The sequence below is a fragment of the Malus domestica genome, chromosome 02 (genome assembly GCF_042453785.1).
Source record: "Malus domestica chromosome 02, GDT2T_hap1".
In the NCBI taxonomy this organism is placed as follows: domain Eukaryota; kingdom Viridiplantae; phylum Streptophyta; class Magnoliopsida; order Rosales; family Rosaceae; genus Malus; species Malus domestica.
In genome coordinates, this window is record NC_091662.1 from 3,544,977 (window position 1) to 3,560,887 (window position 15,911).

At 39.8% G+C, this 15,911-nt stretch overlaps 2 protein-coding genes across 2 annotated transcripts; one reads left to right on the forward strand and one right to left on the reverse strand.

Moving 5' to 3' along the window:
- Positions 1 to 1,756: 1,756 nt before the first annotated feature.
- On the reverse strand, positions 1,757 to 7,737 carry LOC103418149 (peroxisomal fatty acid beta-oxidation multifunctional protein AIM1-like). The gene is made up of 18 exons (XM_029109735.2): positions 7,379 to 7,737; positions 7,226 to 7,297; positions 6,983 to 7,045; positions 6,825 to 6,881; positions 6,671 to 6,738; positions 6,480 to 6,561; positions 6,332 to 6,387; positions 5,592 to 5,894; positions 5,397 to 5,483; positions 4,828 to 5,002; positions 4,364 to 4,485; positions 3,935 to 4,098; positions 3,481 to 3,735; positions 3,031 to 3,152; positions 2,797 to 2,918; positions 2,495 to 2,643; positions 2,070 to 2,208; positions 1,757 to 1,986 (listed from the first exon to the last, which is right to left on the reverse strand). The coding sequence occupies exons 1-18, from the start codon at positions 7,470 to 7,472 to the stop codon at positions 1,942 to 1,944; spliced, it is 2,175 nt and encodes a 724-aa protein (XP_028965568.2). The 5' UTR covers positions 7,473 to 7,737; the 3' UTR covers positions 1,757 to 1,941.
- A 1,310-nt stretch (positions 7,738 to 9,047) lies between these two features.
- LOC103448823 (proteinaceous RNase P 1, chloroplastic/mitochondrial-like) lies at positions 9,048 to 15,619 on the forward strand. Its single transcript, XM_008388090.4, has 9 exons — positions 9,048 to 9,484; positions 9,599 to 9,708; positions 10,750 to 13,599; positions 13,687 to 13,776; positions 13,865 to 14,046; positions 14,182 to 14,302; positions 14,510 to 14,578; positions 14,700 to 14,829; positions 14,919 to 15,619. The coding sequence occupies exons 3-9, from the start codon at positions 11,788 to 11,790 to the stop codon at positions 15,149 to 15,151; spliced, it is 2,637 nt and encodes an 878-aa protein (XP_008386312.3). The 5' UTR covers positions 9,048 to 9,484; positions 9,599 to 9,708; positions 10,750 to 11,787; the 3' UTR covers positions 15,152 to 15,619.
- The last annotated feature ends 292 nt before the right edge of the window (positions 15,620 to 15,911 follow it).

A 15,911-nucleotide genomic window follows, 5' to 3' on the forward strand; every position in this document is an offset into this window, starting at 1 on the left:
TTTAGCGTACCCTTTTGCTACCAGTCTTGCCTTTAATCGATCCATCAACACTTCAGCTTTGTACTTCAAGTATAGACCCATTTGCATCCCACAAGTTTCTTGCTAACTAGCAAGTCTGTGATCTCCCAGGTAGCATTATTTTTCAAAGACTTCAACTCTTCATTCAACGTTGCTTGCCAACATGGATTAGCTAAAGCCTCCAAAAACTTCAACTTTTCATTCATTACTTCTTAGACGCAGAACCGAGGAAAACCACCTAACCATACTCGCCGGATGAAGGAAAGGGATCCAAATATCCTATTGCCAACCATGTGTCATCACATAAACTTCAACATCATGCAAATCATTCATACAAAAACTATCATCTGATAATATTCCGAGTTCCTTGAAAGAAGCCCTATCTGATACTAGATGGACCAAGGCCATGAAAGAAGAGATGAGGGCACTTCACAAGAACCGAACGTAGGATCTAGTCCCATTTGCCGAGAGGAAAGAAAAGAGTAGGTGATGTGGGTGTATGCAATCAAGCACAAAGCAGATGAATCCTGTTGATGCACAAAATCGGTGAGGATTTTGGTGCAACAGAAAGTGTCAAGTTTGTGACCTTCACTAGATTGCTCCGGTCACTAGTGTGGATACGTATGTAAATAGATAGAGACAGGGAAGCAAACACAAGATGTACGTGGTTCACCCAGATTGGCTACATCCACGGAGTAGAGGAGTACTTATTAATTGTGAAGAGTTTACACATGTATATAGGTTCAAGCTCTCCTTTAGTGAGTACTAGTGAATGATTTAGTACAAATGACATTAGGAAATATTGTGGGAGAATGATCTCCTTTTATAGAAGAGAGTTTCTAGCTTTGTTTTGACATTGACACGTGTCGTATTGTGATTGGCCTCTGATGTTGACACGTGTCTCGCTGTGATTGACCTCTGATGTCGACACGTGTCACGCTGTGATTGGCCTCCTGATTGGAGGGAACCTCTTGTGGATCCTTGATAGTATAACGTTGACCGGTGCTCAGTAGTTTCGGGATTGGTCAAGTATGGTACAAACAAATCCATTGAGAGGTACAAGGCCTAATTGGTTGCCAAAGGTTATACGCAAACCTATTGTCTTGACTACACAGAGACATTTGCTCTAGCAGCAAAATTCAACACAGTAAGAGTGTTGCTTTCATTGGCAGCAAACCTAGATTAGCTTACAACAATTTGATGTGAAGAACGTCTTTTTACATGGAAATCTTAATGAGGAAGTGTATATGAACATTCCACTAGGGTATACATCACTTACACAATCAAGAGTAATGTGTAAACTGAACAAAGCTATGTATGGACTGAAGCAATCACGTCGTGCGTGGTTTTGTCAAGTGCAGCAACGGAGCATAAAGGTCTGGTAAAAAGATTATGTGATATATGAAGGCTTCAGCTGTTGCTTACAGAACTTGGGTATCCGCCGACACTTGCAACAAAGTTGTTATGTGATAACAAGGCTGCCATTAATATTTCTCATAATCTAATTAAGCGTGGTTGAACCAAACATGTTGAAGGAGAAGTTAGACGCAAACATCATTCAATTTCCTTTCGTGAAATCAAAAGATCAACTAGCATATATTTTAACAAAGGCAGTTGGAAGTCAAACATCCTACAACTCACTCGACAAGTTGGGCATCAACGACATTTATACACCAACTTGAGGAGTGCTGGCATAAGTTGACTTTTTGACGTAATTAGGGCTTTGTTCCCTATATGATTCCTTGTAATTATGGTAGACTTTTATTTATTTATTCTTGTCTTGTAAGTAGTTGTAATACGTATCTTGCCTCCTATGTGAGAAGAGTACATTGAAGAATTCAACCACCCAAATGAGCACCCCGAATCTTATTTTCCTAAATACTGAATGTGCTCGAAAACCGGTCGAAAATAGGTTTCATCTGCTTACATGCGTGACCTTGAAGACGGGGACGACGACACTGGTGCACTCTGCAGCGCAAGAAAAAAAATGCCTCATGTTTACTTCAAAAGGGGAAAAAGTGAAGTACGAAAATAAGAATAGTTGTTCTTACCAGAGGCAACCCTCTCGTTGCTCTTTCTTCCAAAAACCTTGATGGTTTGAAAAAGTTGCCATATGTTCCGGACCATTTCTTGAGACTAGCGTATATGTGTTTTGGGCCAACGAGGTCTGCCCAGAACACAATACCGCCCCTGCCATGTAAGAAACAACGATGTGAAATCAAGCATGTACATTAACTAACAAGATCGTTACTGTCAACCAAGTGAAAACACTAATAGTACACAACTGCAACAAGCTTGTACAAAAATGGAGAGGGTTGTTCAAGTCCGGACAGTTGATCCCGCAAGGGATCCATTGCCTTGCACCTCAGATGTCCAGATCAAACAATCAGCCCTCTCCATTAGCTGCACGAGTAGAGAGGCGAATATTTCAAACATCTAAAGTTCAAGCAGACACGAGGGTCAAAATAGAACTCACCGGTAAGAGGGGAAACTCATCCCAAGAACAGATGCGATGTCAAGGTCTGATGCTCGAATAACTATTCCTTCATCTAGAATACGACATGCCTCATTCACCGCAGGAAACAGCATCATCTCCAGAATTTCTTGGTCTGTAACAGTCAAAGGCTGCAAGCCATAGTCCAGCAAACACGTTGAGCATGATAGCTAAGAATGCATTATTTAAAGCAACTACTAAGCCCGTAACAGCAAGACAGAATTCCACTTAGAGTACTACTGTGCATAAATGAGAATCTATCTTCTGACGTACAGAAAAAGTACCTTTCCATCAGGCATGATATTGGAAACTCGTCTAGATTCCTCAATAAGTGGTAGGACAGAAAGATCAGGTTTTGGCTTGCTTCCCTTCTCATAAACGTAATATCCTTTTCCGTTGTTTTTACCTGAAATGCCAAAAGCACAAAGCAGTTAGAACAAAAAACATGTTACAATACCCCTCTCCACCTTCTTTCCGAAAAAGGATGATCTAATAAAATTACTGAAGTTCTAGATTACCATTGCGTCCATTTTTTATTAAGATCTCAACCAACGGAGATTTAAATGTGCGATCAGGGAAAGCATGAGATAATTCCTTTCCAGCAGCAAGGGCTACTCCGTAGCCTCCCAAGTCTTGAAGCCTGCAAGTCAAGAGCACTAGATATAATCAACAATGTAGTTCTTAATTCTATGATCAGTAGGCATAAACATTCCTCAAAGATGCTAGATCCTATGTTAAGATGAACAGAATAAGGGGCGACCCCAAGCCAACAAGGCTCTTTGTTTTGCAAGGGTCGGGGGAGGAACGTCTATCGTATGCAGCCCTACCCTTGCAAAGAGGCTATTTCTATAACTCGAACCCATGATCTTTTTTGGTCACAAAGGAGCAACCTTTCCGTTGTGCTAAGGCTCGCCCTCTAAAATGAACAAAAGAAAACAGGAAATCTAGGTAAAAAGGAAGAAAGTTACTGGAATGGACCCATAGGTAGGCCAAAATCCCTGATGATCCTGTCAATTCTGAACACATCCACTCCTAAATTGACCAATAAATGGGCACTTTGTGAGTAGGGAAAGAATGCTCGATTGACGGCAAAGCCTGTGCAGTTACCAACCACAACAGGAACTTTCTTTATTATTTTTCCAACAGTAAAAAGATCAAGAACAACTTGTGCTGAAGTCTTCTCTGTCCGTACTATTTCAAGAAGAGGCATCAAATGAGCAGGACTGTCCATCAAAGAACAATTCAAAATTAAGTATAGAGTATAAACAAAAAGCATTCCACCATAACTATCAGTGCATATATTAAAAACAATGACAAAAAATGGTTTTAGCTGAATAAAACATTTCTAAGTGGAAAAAAAGCGTGTTTCTTTTCTTCGAGTGGTACAGCAGTGTGCTCCTGGGAAGAAAAATGCATGATAACCTGAAAAAATGTGCCCCCACAATGCGATCATGAGAGTTTGTCTCTTCTCCAACAACATTGAGGTCAATAGTGGATGTGTTTGTAGCCAATACGCAGTGAGGAGGACAAACTTTCTCGAGTTCACTAAAGATTTTTTGTTTGAGAGGAACACTTTCAATGACGGCCTGCAAACAAGGAATAATTGTATCAAATGACTTTCAAACAGAAATTCAAGAGGTAATATGTAGATAATACATTTCATCACAACAAAAAACATTAAGTGGAGAGCAGATGCTCAGGCTATCAAGCCCAAAAAGGTGGTCAATACAGATGAGCACAAGAAATCATCTCTAACAGAACAAAGAAGGTTTAAGAAAATGGTCCGAAAATATGAAAGAAAAAACAAAAACAAATTGAAAACATCTGGTATGGCATTCTAAAATTCCCTACCTCTATGACCATATCCACATCTTTGAAGTCAGAGTAGTCCAAACTACCTTTAAGCAATGTGAGAGCTTTTTGTGCCTTGTCCTGTGTCAGCCCCCTTCTAGTTACTAAGCCTTCAACGTTTCCTGTTGAAACAAAAAAACAATGATAAAGAATTTGAAGATTTCAGATTTCACATATCACCAGTGCACTGCATACACAAGAAACCATGCCAGAGTGTTATTTTGTTATTTATCTGAAAACAAGTGAACCACCAATCTGCTACAAAACTCAGCACGGACTCCCAGTTAAAATAAACAAGATCTAATGCAGCCTGAATCCTGAATCCTGAAGACTCATTCATAAATCCAAAGTAAAATTAATAGTAAAAAAAATCATATGCTGGACTGCAGCCTGAATCCTGAAGACTCATTCATAATTCATAGGAAAATGGTAAATCTCAAGAATTCTGCCAATGAGGTAACCACCTTCTATCTTTTCTATGCCCTTCTGAAGATATTCAGAGTTGACTTCCTTTAGAACCACAGATATATTGCTGCGGAGAAGGGCTGTAGCAATGCCAGAACCCATCAGACCTCCCCCAATAATAGCAACTTTATTTATTTGCCTTGGTTTAAGGCCAACATCAGTAACATTGGGCACCTGCATAAGTTAAAATTTAAGTAGATACAACAAGAATCAAAAGGAGTGTAAAATGTAGAAACTGCTTCCTGGCAACAGAAGAAAATAAACACTCTTCACAAAATTTAAATAATTAGCAGAGGCATTGCATAAAAGCATCAATACAAATTCAATTACTTAAGGATGAATAGTGGATAACTGGATTTAGAAAGCCAAGCAGAACCATTTACAACAAGCAGACAAACATAAAACAAATGGGAAATCTCATTAAGAAGCCAGGAGAGGGTTGTTCAGGGCCAAATCTGTCAACAGATGTCATCAACACAAAGACAGAGGACTGGAAAAAAAAAATTTTAAAAAGTGAAAAAGGGACCGGGCAACCTAGTAAAGAAGCTACTTGTGTATCAGATCGTACCTTTGATGTTGCGCGTTGGGCAAAAAAAACATGGACAAGACCTTTTGCAGTGTCTGCTAGAAGTAACTCCTTAGAAACTTTAGCCTCCTGAAATAACAATTTAATTTGTAGAACATATGTGAACCGGCATGCCATTACACATATGAAGGACGAATAAACATGTATAACAAACAAAGCCAATGACATCAAAATTACCATTAAAAGGCCACTGTATCCTCCATGAACAATGCCATCCTCGATCACATTGAGGCATGCTTGGTGATGAGGCATATTGGGAGCAGTCTTCCTGGCTTGTTGTCTGGCAATTTTCAGTATCTCTCGAGCCTCAGACAGGGAAGCAAGTTTATCTGTCCTGTGAAGAGAGCGCAACCATGGTTTGCGTCTGTCTGCAATTTCCAAAGCCCATGAACTAGATACTTTCAGCAACTCTTGAGGAGATGCAATAGCATCTATAAGACCAAGCTTCTTCCCTTCTTCAGACAGGATTGGCTTCGATGACTGAAAAGGACCACATGCTGTACTAAATTAGAATCAATGCAAGATGAGCTTATAATGAATAATAATTTTGAGTAAAATTTTAAGTTGTCCAAAACAAGCACACTGCGTGTGTTCAGCGTACGGAACTAAATATATAGTTTCAAGATAGAACATAAGAAATTATTTCATGACATTTGGGTATAAAGCTCAAACAAAATATAGTTTAGAAAAAGAACACAAGAAATTTCATAATTCTCAACATTTCAGTATGAAGCTCTAATAAATTCTAACTGTTCCACACTAAGCTATCTTTTCCTCTTATGCCTTTTGTCCCCTCAAAGCAAATGACAATGTTTTCAAATCAATATGGTAGATGAAGAATTGAAAGAATATAGTTGCAAGCACAAAACTAGAAAATTGAAAACAAATAAAAAAAAAAGAGCAGAGGAGCCAATTACCAGCATCATTTCAATTGCCTTCTGAAGCCCTGCAAGCCTTGGAAGACGTTGTGTGCCTTACATAGCAACAATATTTTCACATTTCAGTACAACAGTCGATATTATTTTAGTGTCCAATTTACCTGCTTTTGTAGAATAAAAGTTATACCTCCTAATCCAGGAATCACTCCAAGAGACAACTCTGGAAGACCAAGTTGAGTTCTTGGAGCAGCAATACGTGCATGGCACCCCTGCACGAAATTTACTAATAAGACGCAATTCCACTACGGTTCAGACAGCAAATTTATCACCAAAAATCCAAAAACCAGTAGTTGTCCACTCGTGAGTGGGAGCACAAACCAATGCCAACTCCAAGCCACCTCCTAGTGCAAGTCCTTCGATGGCAGCAACAACAGGCTTTTTCGAACCTGTTATACACACAACCAGTTAACTCTGCGCAGCAAAAATGGAGCCCAGTAATTGACCTTTCCGAAATGAACATTGGGGACAATACCTTCAAGTGTGTTGAGCACAAAGTCAAAAGATACATCGGGCATAACCAAAACATCCCCTACAACGCCACACAAAACAACGGTGAGTTCTCAATCCATTTCATCAGTAAACTCAATGCTACAAATAGAGAGAGACCAACATATTTCATTTCAATCATACCAGACTCGTGAACCTTCTCGAAAACATTGATATCGAAACCGGCTGAAAACCTTCCTCCACTGCCTTCATCAACCAAAAAACAAGAAAAAAAATTACAAAACGTCCACAGCAAAAGAAAATCAATACAAAGATTCAAGCTTTCGATTGTCTAAACTTAGACTTTCCAACTGGGACGAACTAGATCGAACAGAACGTCACCGCATCACAATTCAATCGAAAGAGCGGGAATCGAAGCTACATTACCAGTCAAAACGATCGCCTTGACGTCGTTTCGCCTCGCGGCCTCCTCGAATTTCTCCTTCAAGCTAGCTACAGCTGCAGAAGCACCAAAATATCAATAAACAATTACGAACCGGCAGAGATTTGATAATGCAGAAGCAGAGCTAGCCCGTTTACTCGGTATGGCCAAGGCGTTGACAGGTGGATTGAAGATGGTGATGACTGCAACGCCGTCGTTGCCGACCTCCAAGGTGACCTTGACCTTCGCCATGGATTCGAAAACCAGAGTGAAGAAGAAGAAGCGAGTGCTATTTTGAATGGTGCAGTATCTCGATTCATCTCGAGGAGGAATTTATTGTCGGTGCCTCAATTATTTTCTACTCATTTCTTTAACAATTTTTCTTTCGTGAAGAATCGATCAAATTTAATATGTTTTATTCAATCACGCTGTATCGGATTCTGTGCAATGTAGGGACAACTTCATCTTCACAAAATAATTTCACGGACTGATCATGCTTTATACTTAAATCGCTTAGGCCATCTCCAACCGATGGCTGGCCAGAGGGCTCGTTTTAGCCCTCTGGCCTTCCAAGATTCTCCAAGATATTAATATTTTAATGAACAGTACAGGGCCATATTTGCCTCCGTCTCCAACCGAGGGCTAGAGGGCCAGAGGGCTCGTTTTAGCCCTGTCACAAAAAACCATCTCCAACCGAGGGCCAAAGGGCCATAGGGCCAAACATAATTTATTATTTAAAAACTACAATTTAAATTCAAATCTAACGGCTAGGTGACGTCAACATGATGTTAGCTAGCCGTTGGTAGCTGACATCATGCTGACGTCAGCTAGCCGTTGGATTTGAATTTTTTTTTGCTATAAATATGGTGGATATTGGGCTATAATTCACACAACTTTAAATTCAATCTATTTCAATTCAATCTCTTGCAATTCAATCTCTTTCAATTCAAGTTTGCAATGAATTCCAACTTTGGATCTTCATCCAATTCCAAATTATGTTGTATAATTTGTATGTTGGTTAATGTTATTTAATGTTATTTCATATTGTTTAATGTTGTTTCATGTTACTTAATTTAATTTAATGTTGTATAAATGGCCTAGGAAAAAAATAGAATTGAAAAAAATTATGAAACAAATTTTGTGAAATAAAAGTTATAGGAAATAAAATATGAATCAAATTTTGTAAAATAGAAGTTATAGGAAAAAAATAGAATTTAAAAAAAAATTGAAACAAATTTTGTAAAATAGAATTGAAAAAAAATATGAAACAAAATTTGATTAATATGAAAAGGAAAAAAAAAGGAAAAAAAAAAAGTTAAAAAGAAAAAAAAAAGGCCTAATAATACAACGGCTACTAGCCGTTGTATTAAAAAACATTCAAACTATTAGTGTCGGTTATAACCGACACTAATAGTAGAACTATTAAAAAAAAAAAAAACCTGTTTAATGCTGTCGGTTTTAACCGACAGCAATAGAAAACATTAAAAAAAAAATAAGCCAGCCCGGGGCTGGCTGGTTGGCCGAAAGCAGCCAGCCCTCCAGCCCTGCAGCCCTTTCCGATCCCGTGGGGCCCTCCCAGATTCCAGAGCCCTCTGGCCTAGCCCTCGGTTGGAGACGGTTTTAGGGCTATTTTCGGCCCTCTGGCCCTCTGGACCCTTCGGTTGGAGATGGCCTTAGCAGAAGCTTAAGTCATAAAATTTCACAAATTCCCAAGAATGGGCAATCATGTCCCGTTTCTTACTCCTCTATGTAACTAAGTTACCTTCGATGAATGTAAAGTAACCTGACGTTAAACGTATATCGTCAACTGAATAAAATTACTTTGTCAGACTTCCTTTGAAATATCGCAAAATCCTTAGTGCACATGTTGTTTTCCAAATCTTGGTTAAAGGCTTGGTCAAAGACTTCAGGGTTGTTGGGAGTCAATGGATCATATCAATATTTACTAGCGGGTCGACCCATGGGCCCAATGGATGATAACCAAGACGCCCTAAACAAAGAAACCGAACCCGACGTCGTTTCCTGTGGCCGTCCCGCATAAACCTTTCCGTCGGCGAGCCCAGTGACAGAGTGACCAAAACCCCACAAAGCTCGAAGCTTTCTCCAATGGCGTCCTGCAAAGTTATCTCTAGGTTATCCTCCCGATTACAGCCCTTCACGCGCAATCTCACCAATAAGTCGCCGGCATCCGAGCTCTCTCAGCTCAAGTCGAGCCTTCTCTCTGCTGCCTCCGCTCCTGTCCGACGCATTTCTGGTCTTTCCAGGTATATCAGCTCCTCCAATTCTCATTTCTCGTCCTCGTTTTCTTACGACCTGTTTGGCGCCCGAGAAAGTGTAGGAATAGTTTGTATCTCAGAAATATTTTGTCTTTTTGTTAGGTTACCAGTGGAGTTGGGATCAATGATGCCGTTGCACAGCGCGGTGGCTTCGGCGCGGTTGATATCGAGCTTGTCGATTGACTCTCAGAACTGGGGATTAGTTCCTCATGGTGAGATTTTTACTTTAGTTTGATGATTTACGCGCTTAATCTCTGTAGCTTGTACATGACATGATGTTAGCTAGAAAATGCACACCATCTGCTTGTTTATTTGCCAACTTAATCTACTTGTTAAATGTCGGTGTTTAGCTTCGCGGACTGTCGGATCAGTCTCGCACGAACAATTTGAATTGTTTGATGCGATGTTGCTTCATGATAAAATAAGCTATCAGTTGCATTGTTGTAATAGTTGTTCGATTGCCCTCGAGTAATCCTCTTAAGTGAAAATGTGGTTTAGAACTGCTCTGGAATGACATTACGTAACAAAGTTCAACTTCTGTTTGAAACAATTTAAGTTTTCTTGTTTTGGATGCTCGGCGATGTGTGGTTTTTGAGCTCAGCATTTGCTTTGATTATAAACTCTCTCTATTTGATTGAGTTTTAGTGATCTAAATTTCAGATTCAGGTATATATGGCATTTTGTATTATTTATGGACTGGATTGGCTATCTTTTGCCTGCCTTCTTATGAGCCTCTGAGTGAGCTTGTATTGTTAAGACTCGAGAGATAACTACCAGGGGCAGAGTATGGTTGTTTTTGTTTTTTTGACGGAAGTTTTTGGAGCTAGATATATCCTATTGACTTAGAATTTTTCGGAGCCTCAGTTCGCTGCCTAGTAGTAGTTCATATAAAAAATGCTAGGGTGCTCCGTGGTTTATGAAGAAAAAGAAAAACAGACAAATCATTTTTAAGTCTAGAACTGGCATGCCATTTTCTTTGATCTTAAGAACTTAAACTAGACATGCGCATGTATTCACACCTGCACACTCTACCGAGTTGTAACAATGGATTCTTGCTAATCATCTTTATGTATAACTATATCAATCAAACGATATACAGCACTTAATGAAGCAACGGTTTAATTGTAAGTAAAAAACTTTGTTTTGCTAACCGTAAGTTGGCTTTACATCAGTCTCGATGTAATCATGTTCAGCCATGTTCATGTGATATCAAGTATGAACTCTAACACTTTCTTTTCTTTCACATATTTCAGGGATTTCAATGCCTTTATGACAGTGTCTCCCTGTATCAAGTTGTCTGGCATAGGCAATGTAGGTCTCGTGTTGACATTTTCTTTTACGATCACTTTAGTGACATAAGATGTTGAACAGTTCACCGGACACCCGTGTCTGTCGATTTTCATCCTTTTGCTAGAATTCCTTCTTCAATGAGGCTGGATGCTTTTCTGTTTATCGATGTTTGGGCATTACAAAAGGCGAGATGTGCCCGTCATTGTGTACCTTAGTTTATCCATGAGGCCGGACACTTTCTTTCTTATTGCTTTCAGCTACATGTCCAATTACAATTTATACACGACAAGTTCAATTTCAAAGCTGTTTGGAAAAGTTGCCTACCTACAGAACCCTTCTCTCTCAGTCAGTTACTTGTGAGTTATGGCACAGCCCTTGAGAGGGTAAGATAAGGAGGCCCTCGGTACCTTGCCTTAGCTGATAAGATCCTTTTTTTAACTCTCCTCTTTTAGTCTCCTGCGTTTTTATTTAATTTAGAGTGCAAGTGACTAAAACAGGAGAACTGGAGTAATGTTAGGGAGATTAAATTTGTAGACTAAATTTTGGAAACTAAAAGATATGAAAGTTGATGATTGGTTTATCACTTAAACGTTCATAAACGTACTTATTTCTATTGATGACAAATCATTTAGTTTGTAAATATTTTGAGTTTGACTCCTATGAATTAGAGTCGAACTCACACACTAGTTCCTAAAATTTGAGTCTAGTAGAGCGAGTACAGTGTAGAACATAACTCTTCTTACGATTAAACTCGTACAACTACAAAAACAATGGGTAGGCCGAAGCCCGAAATATATAAGAATCAAACTTATATAAACCACCATGGAACAATATTGGATATAAAGAGCTTGTTGTTTCATTAGTTTCAGTGGAGTTTACTACTTTACCATCGCACTGTTAAGCAAATCGCACATCCCCTTCTTAAATAGTAAGGGCAACTTCGTCATTTCGGACCACTTTCGGATTACTTCTGTATTAAATCCATATATCGGGTAACAGAGATGGAGCTCTTCCAACGGCCACACATGGCCTCCTTCACCTCCAACGCACTGCAGCAAAAGCACCACCACCACCACCTCCTCTCCGCCACCCTCTGTAAGTGCCCGTCAGCTTTCCACGTCTTTAAATTCCGTTTTCCTTCTCATATTTTCACTTTCTCGCCACCCAAACAGACCCTTAATCTTTATCCACTTCCACTAGCTAGACAAAACATTAGCCACATAGTTGCAAAGTTATCCTCGACAACGTACCACGAACCGTACACAAAATCGCAGAACTCAGGAACTGGAAGTGGTTCGGAGTTTTCTTCCTTAAAGTCCACGGAACAACGGGTTTCGAGAAAACCCGTAAAGAACCATGTCGGTTCAGGAGTGGAGAAGAAGGGTGAAGATACTAGGAAAAATCTTGTCTTTAGAAAGAGGAGGGAGGGGAATGGTCCTAATGGGCCAAATGGGCCAAATGGGCATTCTTCTAGGAGGTTTAGAGATGAGAATGCGGTAAAATCTTCGAAAAGCCGAGGCAGTTTAGGGGTAAAGGAGGGGAGGAACAAGAGGGGTGGTGGTAATCAGGTGGGAGGAGAAGAGAGAAGGGGGAGAGGGTTGAAGAAGTATGACGCTGATTTGCCGGAAGTTAAGATGCGAGTAGGTTTGGATATGTGCTCGAAGAGAGGGGATGTGATGGGTGCAATTAGGTTCTATGATTTGGCTCAAACGGAAGAGATTAAGTTGGAGCAGTACCATTATACTGTGCTGTTGTATCTCTGCTCTTCTGCAGCTGTTGGTGTTGTTCGTCCGGCGAAGAGTGGGAGTGGGAGTCGGACTTTGGATACCTTGGATTCGCACAGTGAAGAAACTAGGGTGGGATCCATGGATACATCAAATTTGGACAATGAGGACCTGGATGATACCTGTGGAAGTAACAGTTTTGATGATGATTCGGATGGTACTTCCGATGAAAATGAGAATTTAGCATGGTTTTCTAATGGGTTTGTGAAGCGAAATTCCCGCCTTTTAGATGGACTGAACTACCCCACAAAGGGTGGAGATGATTCTTCTAATGTAAAAGAAGGGAGCAGTAAGCAAGAAGATAATGGAATTCGGGTTAGTGAAGATGTGAAGAAGTATGCGCTCAAAAGGGGATTTGAGATCTATGAGAAGATGTGTTCGGATAATGTTCCGGTGAATGAGGCAGCATTGACATCTGTGGCTAGAATGGCAATGTCAATGGGTGATGGAGACATGGCATTTGATATGGTGAGGCAAATGAAGTCAATGGGAATAAATCCTAGACTCCGTTCCTACGGTCCTGCATTATCTGCTTTTTGCCATAGCGGAGATATTGATAAAGCATTTGCTGTTGAGAAACACATGTTGGAGCATGGTGTTTATCCGGAAGAGCCTGAACTTGAAGCCCTCTTAAGAGTGAGTGTGGGAGTTGGTAAAGGCGACAAGGTGTATTATATGCTGCACAAACTAAGAACAAGCGTAAGGAGGGTGTCGCCGTCTACTGCAGATTTAATCGTAAAATGGTTTCTTAGTAAGGAAGCTTCAAGAGTGGGGAGAACAAAATGGGATCGAAGGTCTATAAGGGATGCAATCGAGAATGGAGGTGGGGGCTGGCATGGGCAGGGCTGGTTGGGAAAAGGGAAGTGGTCTGTGTTACGTACTACAATCGGAGATGATGGCTTGTGCAAATGCTGTGGGGAAAAACTGGCCACAATTGACCTTGATCCCGTAGAAACAGAAAACTTTGCCGAGTCAGTTGCATCAATAGCTATAAAAAGAGAGAAAAACTCAAGCTTTCAGAAATTTCAAGTACGAAAATCCCCATCAATATGTGTTGTTTTAGTTTAATCTTGTATTCGGCCTTGACTTAGGAAAGAAGAATATTTTGTTATGCAGAAATGGCTGGACTATTATGGACCTTTTGAAGCAGTGGTGGATGGAGCTAATGTAGGCCTTTTCAGTCAGAAGAAATTTGTCCCGTCCAAGGCAAGTTGCACGATGCTTATGCACACACACAAATCAAGTTTATGTTCTCATTCGTGATTGCTGTAAATTTTATTGGTGGATTGTTTAGGTCAATGCTGTTGTTAATGGAATACGGCAGAAACTTCCTTCAAAGAAATGGCCACTTATTGTTCTTCATAATAGGCGCATCACCGGAGGCAGAATGGATGAGAGAGTAAATAGGGCACTGATTGAGAAGTGGCAAAATGCCGATGCTCTATATGCAACACCTACTGGTTCAAATGATGATTGGTGAGTAATATAACATTGGAGGTAACTTTGTTATGACTTTTCCATCAATTTTCTGATTTAATAGCTAATTTCTTGTTAATTATCTAGGTATTACATATATGCATTTAAAGTGCAATGATATTACCTGTGATTCAGGTACTGGTTGTATGCAGCTATAAAGTTCAAGTGCTTACTTGTGACAAATGATGAGATGAGAGACCATATATTTCAACTTCTCGGAAATGATTTCTTTCCCAGATGGAAAGAAAGGCATCAAGTGAGTGAGGATCTTTTGAAGCTAATATTTCATCGTGCCTCTGTCGATTCTTAATGTGAACTTTGCAAAGATAATAAACTTATCTATGCTGGACTAGATTACTAGGTCCAATCTGTTTTACACTTCTTGCAACCAACGATACTTGTTTTCCGGTATGATTTCTAGTCCTATTTTTCTAACTAGCTAGCTATCGTTTTCTAATTTCAGGTGCATTTCACTTTTTCTGATGCTGGTCCAGTCTTTCACATGCCTCCTCCCTGTTCTGTTGTAATACAGGTAAATCAAATTAACTGAATCTTTGATTCGAAAATTCTGTATCTGTACATGTTTCTATTTCTATCTTTTGAAAGCCGACTCAACAGAAATGTTGGTACACTTGGTGAAATTATGTCCTTAGGAATCAGAGGAAGGGCACTGGCACATTCCAGTTGTATCAGAACATGAGCGCGAATCAGAAAGAACATGGCTATGCATTATGCGAGCTAAATCACGCACAGCAACAAAGGATTCTGCAGCCATCCCTGAAGGTGATTTTCAAGGGCTAGCAATTTGTTTGTTTCTTATAGCGCAGTCACTTTTGTGTTTATAAATTTACCGAGTTCATTGTGTGGAATAGATGCACAACCCCCTCGTCATAACGGATATGCAAGGTCAGCCACCCGAACTGGTGTTGATTCACAGCCACTGAATAGTGGCAACAAAAAATATTCTAAACACAAACCTAAGGAATTTATCAAGAATGTCAAAGATATTCTGTTGGGGTCCGTGACCTCGGATCATCACTCGATTGTGCCAGACATTGCAACTGCAGAGAAGATTGGTGGATGCACCATTGATTTCCAAATATAAAGTTTATGCAATCCTGTTCAGGAACTTCACTGAGGCATTAGGTAGTAGCCAATGAGCTCCCAACTGAGAGGTTTTTTGTATGGTTGGCAGCTGATTTTGCTAGTTGGAGAAGGATAGAGATTTGCGATTGCAGAAAGCACTTTTGGGAATATACTTTTAGTAGGTTAGAGCTTTTTTTCTCCTCCTTTTGCACGCGTGTGTAGAGTGGGGTTGGCTGATAGGGTGGTCCTCATATGCCACAAGCCTTTCCCTTGGTTACATGATCTTTGATTTAAGTAAACTCAATTTAATGCCAGACCTCATAGCTCAAGTAGTTAAGATCATTTATCTCTGCTTTTAAGATCATGTGTTTGATTTCTCTTTCACCAATATCGCTTGTTTGTAAAAGGGAACTCAATTTGATATATACATTGACCTTCTAAATGAGAACTTAATAACATGTTGGAACGAGCCTCGAAATTATTCAAATTCTTGACTTGCCCTTCATTCTCGTTCCCTCTCTGTTGTATTCACGACTTCTCTTTTCTTCTCTCTTAGATTTCTGACTTTCCCAATTCATGATTTTCTCTGTTCCAAATAAGTTAATATGCAACCAGTTTAAGGTAATCCAAATCGAATCTAACCACATTGGGACTGCCAATAAACCTCGTTAATTGATTGTAACAATCTTATCATTATCTGACAATTAGCCTCTAATTATTCTTGATCCCATACAAAGAATGTGTAATTACAATCATACCTCGAAAATAATGCAGTCATT